This window comes from Canis lupus, chromosome 21, assembly GCF_003254725.2.
Source record: "Canis lupus dingo isolate Sandy chromosome 21, ASM325472v2, whole genome shotgun sequence".
NCBI classification, from domain to species: Eukaryota; Metazoa; Chordata; class Mammalia; order Carnivora; family Canidae; genus Canis; species Canis lupus.
Window position 1 is genome coordinate 38,174,531 of NC_064263.1, and position 13,135 is coordinate 38,187,665.

Consider the following 13,135-nt stretch of genomic DNA (forward strand, 5'->3'; position numbering starts at 1 on the left):
ATCTTTTTTTTAAAAAGGCTCTATTTGAAAAAAAAGAAGAAAGGAAGAAGAAAGAAGAAGAAGAAAGAAAGAAGAAGAAGAAAGAAAGAAGAAGTAGAAGAAGAAGAAGAAGAAAGAAGAAAGAAGAAGAAAGAAGAAAAAAGAAGAAAGAAGAAAGAAGAAAGAGGACAGAAGAAAGAAGAAGAAGAAGAAGAAGGTTGAGAGGATAGTCAGGGGGATCACACTGATCTCTGACCCAAAACTCTCAGTTCTCCTCCCGCAGTAGGACAGGAAAAACGTGGGGACTCTAGTCCCACCGGACAAAGCTGAAAACAGACAGGACCCACGAATGCAGATGGCCATCCTTCAGTTTGTCCCCCACAGGCAATGAATGGCCAGGATACTTGGCATGCAGCCTCAGACTACCTCAAAGGGAGCTGGTAGTGAGTGCCACAGTTCTGGGAGTGCTGAGGGTCCTACTTTGCCAGAGGCACCCCTATGCTGAAGGCATCCACCACACTTATGGACACGGTCTTGTCTGGGATCTGGGTGAAGCACATATTGTGCCTGTCGTCCCTGCGATACCTTCCACTGTGGAAGTCATGACGGTAGGGGTCCCCCCGACAGCAGGTGGGAGCTGGAACTACTCAGAGGCAATCAGGAAGTTGTGGCCATCGATCTCCTAAACTTCTTTGAGAAAGTACTTCTGTGGTTTGTCCGCTTCTCCCACCAGGCAGCAGTGTCACAGGGCTTTGTGGAAGATGAATCTTGTGGGACCTGGTGCCGAGCTCCGCGTCCAGCCACGCACCTGTGTACTCAGGCACTGATGGCAGGGAGGACACACTGCTGCCAGTCCCCCAGTTGCGGTGGTCCGTGGTCACAGCTACGAGCTACGGGGCAGACTTGCCTTGCCTACCGGGGGACCTGACTCCGGAGGGGGATGGAGCTCAAAATGTGAGCCTCCTCACACCAAGTTATTCAATACGGTTACAAAACCAAGAGCAAAATAGGCAAGTGGCTATCTTAAAATCAGTATTTACCTTGGCGACTTATATACGAGGTCGTGTTCTATGTAGCCCTAAGTTTGCAGAGGTTTCAGGATAGCTGAACATAATCTAAGCAACCCGCATGCATGAAGGTCTACACTTCCTTGAATTTACTCGGTAAGTCAGGGATGGACTCAGTGGAGAATGGTTTTGTAGTTCACACTAGAGGAAGAACCCGCCGTCCGGCCAGTCCACCGTGAGGAGAGCGAGTTTTATTTATTTATTTATTCATTTTTAAAGATTTTATTTCTTTATTCGTGAGAGACACACACAGAGAGGCAGAGACATACGCAGAGAAAGAAGCAGGGTCCATGCAGGGAGCCCGATGTGGGACTCGATCCCAGGACTCCGGGATCACACCTTGAGCCAAAAGCAGACACTCCACCGTGGAGCCACCCAGGTGTCCGGAGAGCGAGGTTTAGAGACTCCATTCACCAGTCCCGAACTCACTCCCTCAGGGTCAGGTGGTACCAGGGGTTTAGATGGAAGACAGCGCTATACGGGCATCTTGGAAACTAGGTGTCCCCGACACAGAGGCCACCAAACAGGAAGGAAAACCGGGGCACAAGGCACAGGTGTCCTATGAAATGCAAAGTCTCCTGTGAACCGAGGAGAGGGGTGCACTGCTGCCCGGATTGCGTACGATGTACCCGGGCGGTATTTCTGCTCCGCCTGGGAGAACCACCTAACTGGGTCCCTGCCTGCGCGGCACAGCCCGGGTACAGAGTCCTCCCCGACTGGGCTGGCACACCTTGCGTGCCACCACAATTCTGGCGCGTTGCTTGCGCAGTTCTGGTGCGTCCCTGGCGCAAATCCAGCAGGTACCCTGTGCCAAATGCTGTGCCACAACCTGCCTAGCCCTGCAGGTACCTGTGTAGAGAATGAGGACTGTGCGCTGCCCTCTGGCCAGGAGATCCTGGGAACCTTGAGAAGCTTCTTTCTTAGGGCTCTATGTTTAAGAGCAGCAAGTCGGGTCTCAGGACCTCAGAGGAGCTGGCAGTGGAAAGAACAGGTGGAGGGGTCCTAAAACCCTCCAGTTGGTGGGTCCTGGAGAGAGTGGAGGTGCAACACCGAGAGCATGCTTAAAATTGAGAGTGAGTGCGGGTGTGGTTTGAGCAGCTCACCACCTGCTTCGGCGTGTCAGAGGGTCGGAGGCAGCTTGGGCTTGATTCAGGGGGATCCCTCGTGGATGCCCGGGTGTCAGACCCACTGTGCCCGCCTGTGCTCTGGGGAGCACGCGCACGTTTAGAGGTAGAAACGAGTTTGGGGGAAAGCTTTGGGTGTGAGCGTCCGTATCCACAGCAACTCTTCACTATCTTCACGCCAGCTCTGCTCTCTAGTGGAGGACTGAAGGGCGGTGGATGCAGGCACGGGGCTGGAATTTCACGCTCCTGGGATAACTTGGCAAACAGCCGCCGGAAGCCAGGGGCAGCTGAGCAAATGGCTCCAGCAGGCTGAGGAGCGGGAAGTGATGGATGGCGAGCTAGGAAGAGGAAGGGTGGATGTCCATCTGCAGCCCTGGGAAGCATCGGTGCTTTACACCCTCAGGCTCAGCCCCCACGGGGCTACCAGCATCTCTTCACCCACTTGACAGACCGCCAGGGGCCAATTGCAGACGCCACACATGGTGGGAATCTGGAAAATTGAGACCGCGATTTCACTGAATCCTCCATGTGGACCTGAGGGCTCTTCTAAATCCCTCCTTAGCTAGAGAACAGACACACTGCTACTAATGAGAACATTTGTCAAGATGGCTATATGGTCCCATTTCAAAGATGAGTATAGTGAGGTGCTGGGAAGTTAATTGCCCTTGATCTTTTGCCTGAAATTAGCACAGCTACATTCAGTTCTGACAACGTTCTTGCGGTCACTTGCATCTCTTGCTTTCCATTAACCCTGCCCCTCTGTGAGTGATTCCAGCTGCCGGAATCGGACACTCTGCTTTTGCCCAGAATCATTGCTGCTGCTGCTGCTACAGGTTGTTAACCCCCCAAGCTTCACTGAGGGGGGATCAGGTTCAGGCTTGGGGAGCCAGGATTCCCTGCCTCCGGAATCTTGCCCTAGAAGACTGCACTGCTGGGGATGGAGGGGGCGCACGTTCAAAACCCAGCAGAAATGAACCGGTGAAATTTACCATGACATCAAACTGCCCTCAACTTCCTGTTCATATTAAGGCTATTTTTCCTTGGTTCCCCCAAACTCCCATCCCTCTCCCTCCCTCCACTCCTATCAATGACCTCAATGCAAATACAAGTGGGATGGTCCTGCTGAGTGTTCTAGGTTATAGACGCAAATGGGTGACACAAACCATCAGGTACTGCGATCTGTCTCCTCATTGGTTGCTCAGAGCTCCTGGACCCCCCGCCCAGACCCAGAGCGGCGGGAATAAGAGCAGCTGCTGGTGCTGGGAGGCAGCAGAGCCACTGCTCAGCTCAAGGGTCCCTGCCACATCCACGGTGCCATCGCCTGACATCGGACGCCAACACTGCCACAGCTGCCGCCGCCTGTGCTCCGAGCCACCGGCTGCCTGCAGACAGGTAATCCCGAGATTCCCGCTTAGTTGTGTGATTCTCTCTCCTTCTTCTCTCCCTCTTCTGCATTCATCTTTCTTGTAGCTGCTCTCCCTGCGTGTCTTGGAGTTTCTCTGCACTTCTGTCTGGGTCTCCTCACGAAATCTGTTACTCTGCGATTCATCGCAGGCTCCTGCCCCAGGTAACACTGGACAGTCTCAGTTTCAGGACTCCCTACTGCACTCTTTCCGTGCTGAGACAGGCTTCATCCTTGCTGTCTCTTGCTGCACTTGCGCTCAGGACACTGTAGTTCCGTGGATTCTGCGCACACAGTGGGATGCAAGGGTGCTCACGGATCCTGTCTTGTGCCTATCGTCCCTGGAAAATCAGTTTGGAACTTGGGCCAGCATCTGTGGGTGGCAAATAGGCTCAAAGAGATCAGTGTAGGAAGCCTGGAACAGTAAGCCCCCTTAGTAAGTTCGCAAAAGTCCTCCATAGGTTGGACAGTTCTGGGTTGTGATATGAGAGCAACTTTGGTGACAGGATGCCAGAGACTGTCTTCGTTGGAGACATGGCAAGGAGGTGAATCTGAGAGTGTTCAGGGTGGTGGGGAGGTGGCTGTGGACTGAGTCTTCTTCACCCACTTGTACTTCACCCACTTGTACTGCTAGGATAGCTTTGTTGTTACTCCTTTGTCTTTGCTAAACAGGTTCACTGGATCTTTCAGGAGGAAACAATTGTGAGGGGAATGACATGACCAGCCTGAAGTCACCACTCTAGGGACTTATAGGCAGAAGTAGGATTAGAGTCCAGGTCCCTGGGCTTCAAATTGGTGCAAAAGGTGACATCATTATTTCTTTACAGAGAAGCGTCATGGGCTTCTGGAAGTTCTCCCCTTTCCTGGTTCTCGGCATCCTGGCGCTGTACCAGGTGGGCTTCCTCCAGGCAGCACCATTCAGGTAAGACAGCTCGGCCAGGAGTGGACTCACCTCCCACTGCTCCTGGGATCAGACAATTCCTTTCTCAGAATTGTGGTGTGCTGAATGTTTACCAACTAGCGAGGGGCAAAGGGGGAGTGTATATTTTTCTGATATAAAGATGTGTAGCACTTAACTGAAAAATAGAAATTATATACAATATTCTTTATTATAAATTTCATACAACTCATTGAGTCTCAATGCTTCCTGTTATTTTACCAGGAAGCCTGGTTTATTATTCTGGGGAGAGACAGAGAGAGACTCAGTTTGTATTGGGTTTTCTTTCCCTCCCCAGGTCTGCTTTGGAAAATCCTCCAGACTCTGGTGTGCGCAATGAGGAGGAATTGCGCCTCCTCCTGGCTGCAGTGATGAAGGACTATATGCAGATGAAGACTCATGAGCTGGAGCAGGAGCAGGAGACTGAGGGCTCCAGGTGAGGCTCACCACCCTGTTCAGCTCAGGGCATCCCCTCCCTCCTGTCATGCCCAGGAAGGCATATCCCAAGAGAAAGGAGAGAACACAGCAGGACCTGGGGCCAGCACGCTGCCCCTGTTCACCTCAGCCTGGGGTCCAGCTTAGTCTCCACTGAAACTACAGGTCACACAGAGAGACTATGGTTAGAGCACATGTAAAAAGATCCCTTTCTGTAAGCAGTTGGGGAAGGTATGAAGTCCCCCACTCTGAAATTGGACTGGCAGCGCTGAGGGTGCTTCCAGCATTGGAGGAGTTAGGACTGGTAAGTGTGAACCCCTCCCTGACAGGTCGTCTCTTCTTTCTCCATCTTACTAATAATTAGGGTTGCTGTCCAGAAGAGATCCTGCAACTCTGCCACCTGTGTGGCCCATTGGCTGGGAGGCTTGCTGAGCAGAGCCGGAAGTGTGGCAAACACCAACTTGCTGCCCACCAGCATGGGCTTCAAGGTCTACAATCGACGCCGCAGGGAACTTAAGGCTTAAGCAGTGACATGACCCCAGGAAGAAGGTGATTGCCCTTGTACTGTGGGAGGATGGAAAGCCAAAAATTGCAGGGGTGCAGCCCACACTTTAACCCTCTGTGAACCCAAATAGTAGAAAAAATCCACAGGGGAATGTGCCCACTCCAGTGTCTGGAGACCCTACTTCTCTGCCATCTTGCCCCTGCCCCTTTACTCCAGTGTCTGGAGAGAGAACAGGCAGTCCCAGGAGCTGAAACTCCTAGAATCTGGGTTCTTTCCCTCCAAGTTACCAGTATTTCCCTGTGACAGTGAGATCATCTTCCAGCAAAGACAGATCTGTAGATTTCAATGACTGTCCCCTGCAGTTACAAGTGATCATTCTATCCTTTGAAAGGTAATGACATCCTCTGGGTGTAAACACTATACTGTCAGGTACCCCTGATTCAGAGCATACTCTTGGGATCAAGAACTGAGTTTGTCTTCTATTAGTTGTATGCCCCCTGCCCAGATGCTGTATTCGAGTGAGTTCCCCTATCTGTGAATCAGGGGTAACAATAGTACCAATTGCTGGTATTGTTATGAACAGTCAACGAGATAATAGATGTCCATATTTTCACAATTAATAAGTTACTAAATTCTGGCTGTGATTTTTTTTTTTTTGCAGGTCACCATGAAGTGAACTCTACTTCTCTTAACTTATAATGAAAACAACTTATAGAATGCAGAGCATGGAAGACACATACATATGCATGCTTACTATTAAAACATTGTGTCTTGTTTGAAATAAAGTAAAACTAAATAAAGAGAATAAAATCATTGCAATTGCCTGGTGTGAAATCTTTTTGTACTCGATTGTTTGATAAATACAACAGCCTGTCTCATTGGCTTATCTGGTAGATGGGCTACCAGATGGGCCCTGTCAGCCAACCTACAGATGTTGGCAATCCTGGTAAATCTTGGGGGCGGGGGGAGATGTGGAAAGCTGCCTGGTGGGTGTCTGGGGGGCCCATGATCCATGCCGTGCCTGCACGAAACTGTTTGAAGAAATGTTGTCACTGGTGAACTTCATCAAGATAAGAAAGGGTTTTCGATCCACTTAAAAGGCGTCTCTCCTGCTATTTGTGGTGTTTTTCCCAGGAAAGCCTAAAGACCTGTGAAGGCTTTGTTGACCAGGGTGATCCACGAAGCAAATGAAACATGCTTGGGGTGGGATGGGTCCTCAGTGTCCTGTCCTTTTGGCTTTTAGGAAAACACCCTTAATGGAATTAGAACTCTATACACCTGAAAGGCAATTCCCCTTTACCTTCAGAGTTCCCTGGTCCCCAGCACCAGAGGTTATCTGTGTAATTCCCCTTGACTCAGGTTTGCCCTTATCCATCTTTCCCTTTCCTGCCCATAAGCACCCCTCCTCCACCCCATAGCCCACAAAGCCCTTTACAAACAATGGCTCAGAGTCTGAGATGCAGTCTCAGACCAGCAGGCCTGGAAAGGTCATCAGGTGTCACCCAGTCCAACTTTTCTTATTCTCTGGGGTGCTGAGAAGAAAAGCATGGTGCTCAAAACGCTGCGATATGTGTAACAGAGACATTCCCACACCCAACGAGTACTCATCGAGTGGCTGCTATTTGGTGGACACTATTCTAGGCACCAGGACTACAGCAATGACAGAAGGGACCAAACCTCCTGCATTCGAACTGGGGGAGATTAGGGGGACATGTGCTGTGACATCGGAGATGTACTGGATGTACTGGAAGGAGTCTGGGATGTCCGAGTTTAATGCCTGATCTGATGTAGGAATTTCCCAGACTCAGCATCCCTGGCATCTGCTGGGACTGTCAGTAACATGCTGCTGACTGCCTCCCAGGGTGACTGTGTGGCCAGGTTCACTGGTGGATGGTCAGTTAGGTAAGGTAGTTTACTTGGAAAAGTCACCCCCTTCTACCCATCGATTCTAGTTATTTCCTCAGGAGCCCATAGGATTATGACCCTCGTCCCCATTCAGTCTATACTCCACACTGTCACCCACTGTTGCTATAAATCACCCAATTGTCTCCTTTATGCAGAAAGTACTCCATTGACTGCCCATTCCATGGAGTAGACACCTAGGGCACTGCAGTGACTTCTAAGGTCCACACCGGTCTTCCCTCCCCTCCTCTCACCACCAGTGCCATGACCTGCCTGACCTCATCCTCTACTTCCCTCTCACATACTGGCCTTCTTACTATTCTTCATCCTCCACCTTTTGGCATCAACCCTCTCAAGTGTTTGCACCTGCCCACCACAAGTGTTGCAAAATGCTCCCCTCCTATTTAGGCCCTAAAATATTTTGTGAATCCACAATTGAGTAGAGATGGCAGTAATAAATATTCATAGTGCTTTTAGAATAGTGGTATATTAAATTCACCAATTAAGAGCCAAGATTATCAGGTTGCATTTTTTTTTAAAAGAATCTGACAATGTTCATTCCACAAGAGAAACATTTAGAACTAAAGGACTCAGAATAGATTAAAATATATGGGTAGTAAAAGATACGTGACAAATATAAACAAAAATAAGTAGAATAAATTCGTAACATATGATCAAAATAGAATTCAAGGCAAGAAACCTTATTAGAAATGGAAATGTGTCATTTGATGGGAAAAGGTACTAAATGGCAAGATGATACGTTGGTAACAGACATACATGTACCAACCGCATGGCCTCAAATTATGTGAAGCAAAAAAGGATAGAACTGCTGGTGAAATATATGTATCAAGAATTTTTGTTATGAAACGAATGTACCCCACTTAGTAAGCCATTAGCTTTCGGAATTACCTCCAAATGCATGGTTCAATGTTGGCTCTGTAAATACTCCATGACAATACGATAGGTTTGAGAAAAATAGTTTTTATAACCACAAAGATGTGATAGAGTGTATCAATAATAAGATTATATCTACTTTTTAAAAACCATTTATTAAATAAACCAACATGTCTCACATTGATTTTTAACACTATCCTTATATGCTAATGTCTTTCTGGCCTGTCTTTTCTCCTCCATTGAGAATTGTCTAAGAACTTGTAATACGGTTTCCTTCATAGTAGGGCAAAGGAGTCTGGTGTCTTAAATGACTACACTGCTTCTTGATAGACACTATTTGGTCAGAAAATATATAGTAAGGTGTATTTCCAAATTTAGTGTGCTCTGAGTTATTAAGGATTGTGTACTACCATTGTTAAGTTTAATATTAGGGCTATGCTAATGTCATGTAATGAGTTAGCAAACTTGAATTTTTAATATGTTTCACGTCAATGTAGAAAGCATGGAAACTGTCTGAGGTTAAAGCTTTACATAATTCAAATGTTGACTTTAATACACAGTTCCTTTAGGTTTTGGTTTTCTCACAGAGTACTTAAGGTTTTTAAATTTCTGCTATGCTTATTCTACTCTATATTTATATTATTTATTTTATTCTATCTATTCTTGATTAATGTATATTTCCATGAAATCTGTTATTTTGAATATTTTGCATGGTTAGCAAATTCTATTTTTATTACAATTTAAAATCTTCATATTTGACATTTTATCTTTCTTTTCATTCTGGATGTGGTATATCTGTATTTTCCCTTTCCCTTTCCCTCATTGACTTTACCAGAAATTTCTCAGTGAAGGTTCTGAATACTTCTTTAAAAAGTAGTTTTCATCAGGTGGTTTTTATATTTTATTTATTTATTTTTGTTTATAAGCTCTTATTTATTTCTTCATGGGAGACAGAGAGAGAGGAAGAGACACAGGCAGAGGGAAAAGTAGGCTCCTTGTGGGGACTCGAAAGGAACTCGATCCCAGGACCCTGTGATCACAACCTGAGCCAAATGTTTATGCTCAACCACTGAGCCACCCAGGCGCCTCTCTTCAGGTGGTTTTTAATCCAGGGTTTGTTTAACAGCCTTGCTATTTGGTTATTGTTAAAGAAGTCTAGCAGAGGCATGGGGCTCAAAGTCCATGTCCCAACTTTAGGGTTGATTTAATAGCATCCTAAGTCCCTAGCAAGGCCTAGAGTAGTATAATGGCAAAGCTCTCCATTTCTCACCTCTACTGGAGTTGCACCCAATCGGCACCAATTTGCTCCATACCTCCCCATTTTCTGTAGCACATGTGAACAGGATTATTGCAGGACACCTAATACACTGGAAGTTGCTGAGGGATGAAGATCTTTTACTTGAGATCTCATGATTTCTAGACAACCCTATGCAGGGAGTGAATGTGGACAGCCATACAGGTCATGTTCAGGAGGGCTCCCTTTCCAACAGAAGGAGCACGGAGAACAGCACCTGATATAAAGAGGAGTTGTCTTGTCTCCCCACTCCCTGCCCCACATCCTTATCAGGGACTCTGTAACTTGTCCTCTATTCAGCCACTTTCTGGCTCTAGCCCACAGCAGCTTCTTTCTCCAAGCATCTAAGACTTACAGGCCTTGCCAGTCAGACTAGTCTTCTAGTATTGTGGTAGCCAGAAAAATGTTCCACCCATCCTTCATACATTGTGATTTATTCTAATCCCTGGATACTGAGGATATCTTACTATACATAGCAGAAGGGACTCTGAAGATGTGATTAAATTGAGAACTTGAGAAGGATATCCTGGATTATCCCAATAAACCCAGTAAAATCACAAGAGTCCTTCCAAGTGGAAGAGGGAAGGAGAAAAGGGGGTAAGAATGATGCAGTGCGAGAAGTACACAACTAGCCATTGCTGGTTTGGAAACACAGGAGAATGGAGTTACAAACCAACAGTACCTGACAAGGCAAATGGAGGAGGCCAAGGAGTGAGTACCTTGTCACAAATAATTACTTTAAAGACAGCATAAAGTTGGCAGCACATTTGTAGGCTGTTAGAATTAGAAGGGAACTTCAAAATCTCTCAATCCAATAGATAAGTATGACCAATGTGGAAATCAGATGCCATATGATTTTCTCAAATTCACACCATTTGAGCTGGGGGTAGGAATCAGAATCCCGGCTCCTGATACCCAGCATTCTTTCTACAACCTGATTCTCACCGCAACCACCAATGAACCCACTGTTCAAACAAAACACTCTCTGGAATCAACCATAATTCCGGACAAGGTTAACCAACAAATAATGAGAACTATAGGAAGTTAGTGGATTTTTCTTTGAACTTTGAAGAATTTACAATTTTTATTTTATGAATGTTATTATGGATCTGATTTTGGTTTTATTTTCCACCAATTTACTTACCTTAAGTGGCAGCACTAACATTTATTTTCCTTCAGCAAACTTGCCCAAATCCCAAATGTTGGGTCAAGAATTATAAAGGATTCCCATCTGATCATTGAGCCTCTCACTACAAGTCACAGTAGCCCTGAAGCAGGCAGACACGTCGATGTCCTGCTCTGATCCAATAGCTGTGTCCAGAGGACCAGAGCTCTTACCTGATATTGCAAGAGATAAGCCTTGTCCTGGCATCTCAGAGCTTCAATGGCATCTGGAAAATAGAATTATCAAGCTCAATTCTCTTACTACTTCCTCTCCTATAAAACAAAGCTAATAACACCCACCTTATTAAACTGTGAGAATAAGCGAGAGAACACATACAGAGTGCCTGACACTATGGAACTCAAGTTTCTTGCTTTGGTTTATTTCAGTATAATTTTGCTATAAGTTTTCATCCATGCAACATCGTTAAGATAATTTTATATCTAGGTTATTAATTAAACATTGACATCTCCCTTTTCTACTGTTTACAGCGTCCACCTGCTTAATGGGCTCAGCAACCCCTACACCCCCAAGGTACACTTCCTGCCTCTCTTTGGCAGTTACTTCTGCTCTCCCTTCCACAGTAGGGACTCTGCTGCCCTCTGAAAATGTTTTAGGGAAGTGATTCAGAGACAAAGGATTCTCTGCCCCTGTTCTTCAGTAATCTTACTGATGGAAAGCTTTGGTTTTGCCTCTTCTTTACACAGTCCAAACAACTTTTTGAAAGCATTTTATGTTTTCAGAGTAGTTTCAGATTCACAGTAAAACTGAGAGAAAGATCCACAGATTTTCCACATACCCCTGCCCCCTCATATGCATAGCTTCCCCATTATCCACACCCCTCACCAGAGTGGTACATTGTTGATATAATTCATGAACCTACACTGCACATCATAATGCCCTAAGTCCACAGCTTGCTTTAGCGTTGTGAAAATTAATAAGGGGAAACCTCAGTAGAGTTGGGAGGCCAGAGTCCATTGTCAAATTGTCAAATTGTCAATTGACTCAAAGTCAATTATAGGAAGGACTGTCAATCACACACTCCAACAAAGAATCTTCAATAGGAAAGAATCATAAATTACAGATCACAACAGAAAAAAGATGTACATTTCATCTCCTACAAGAGATCAGCTACCACTACCACTCAGCCAATCAGAAACCATCATTACCATGAATGCTTGCTTTTCTCCAATGGACTTTCCTACAAAACAAGCCCTCTAAACGTCCTCTTTCTTCTCCATAAAATAATTTTCCTCTCCTTTTTTCATTGGATTTGCCTATGATTTTGCATGTCCTGAGTTGCAATCCTCTGCTATTCTCAAAGAAACTCATTTTTTTCTGAGAAAATAACTGAGAGTTTTAAGATTAATGGGGTTCACTCTTAGTTTTGTATCCTCTGTGGCCTTGGACAAAGGTATCATAACATATATCCAACATTACAGTACCATACAGGGTCCTTTCACTGCTCGAAAAATCCTCGGATGTTTTCACTATCTCCATGGCCTGTTTCCAGAATGTCATATAGAACCATAGAGTATGTAGCCTTTTCAGATTGGCCACTTGCACTTAGTAATATGCATTTAAGTTCCCCCCATCTCTCTCTCTCTTTTTAAAAGATTTTATTTATTTTTTATTTGAGAGAGGGAGAGAGCATGAGCAGGGAGGAGGGGCATAGGGAGAGGGAGAAGCAGACTCCCTGCTGCATCGGTAGCCCAATGTAGGGCTCCATCCCAGGACCCTGAGGCCATGACCTGAGCAGAAGGCAGACACTTAACCGAGTGAGCTACCCAGGCACCTCCCCCCACCCCCATCTCTTTTCATGGCTTCACAGCTCATTTCTTTTTACCACTGAATAATATTCTATCATCTGGATGTACCACCATTTATTTATCCATTCACCTTCTGAAGGACATCTTGATTGCTTCCAAATGTTGGCAATTAGGAATAGAGAGGGAGAGGAAGCATCTCCAGACCTACCCTAAGGGCTCAGATTATGTGAGCCTATGCTTCTGCACTGTAAACTTCACATGTTTTCAGTTTTTTGGTTTTGGTTCTTAGATCCAGCTAAAGTTGGATATTTCCCTTCTACCATGTAGAAGGCTTGAGCTGACTGGAGTTGGGTGTTTCTCTTCCTCTGGTCATTTAGGCTCTGATAATACCCAAGCACTTTCAGCTCTAGTTAATTAGTTTCTGCTGAGGACAGATGTGATTAAGAAAAACAGTGCTCTGCTGTATTTAAAATGGTTCCTTGCTCCTCCCCTACAGAAGTATAAGGGGATCGATCTTCTTTGATACTTCTGTGAGAACCTGGTGGAGTCTTAGATGTAAATCTCACAAAATTGTGGAACACACTTCCACCCAACCAGGGCCAGGTCCTCCTGGAATTTTTAGCTCTTACAATTGTCCAGCCGCTTGTCACAATTCTGGTTATCCT

At 45.9% G+C, this 13,135-nt stretch overlaps 1 protein-coding gene across 1 annotated transcript; it reads left to right on the forward strand.

Annotated features, from left to right (window-relative positions):
- Positions 1-3,401: 3,401 nt before the first annotated feature.
- Positions 3,402-6,268, forward strand: LOC112667674 (calcitonin receptor-stimulating peptide 1). Its single transcript, XM_025459574.3, has 5 exons — positions 3,402-3,562; positions 4,400-4,494; positions 4,808-4,945; positions 5,309-5,493; positions 6,111-6,268. The coding sequence occupies exons 2-4, from the start codon at positions 4,409-4,411 to the stop codon at positions 5,466-5,468; spliced, it is 384 nt and encodes a 127-aa protein (XP_025315359.2). The 5' UTR covers positions 3,402-3,562; positions 4,400-4,408; the 3' UTR covers positions 5,469-5,493; positions 6,111-6,268.
- Positions 6,269-13,135: the final 6,867 nt, after the last annotated feature.

What these genes read in the sequence shown, in the direction of transcription:
- LOC112667674 (XM_025459574.3), top strand. Translation starts at nt 4,409, where the DNA reads ATGGGCTTCTGGAAGTTCTCCCCTTTCCTGGTTCTCGGCATCCTGGCG. An exon ending in CTCCAGGCAGCACCATTCAG is followed by an intron (nt 4,495 to 4,807) that starts GTAAGACAGCTC and finishes TTCCCTCCCCAG; the next exon opens with GTCTGCTTTGGAAAATCCTC. An exon ending in CAGGAGACTGAGGGCTCCAG is followed by an intron (nt 4,946 to 5,308) that starts GTGAGGCTCACC and finishes ACTAATAATTAG; the next exon opens with GGTTGCTGTCCAGAAGAGAT.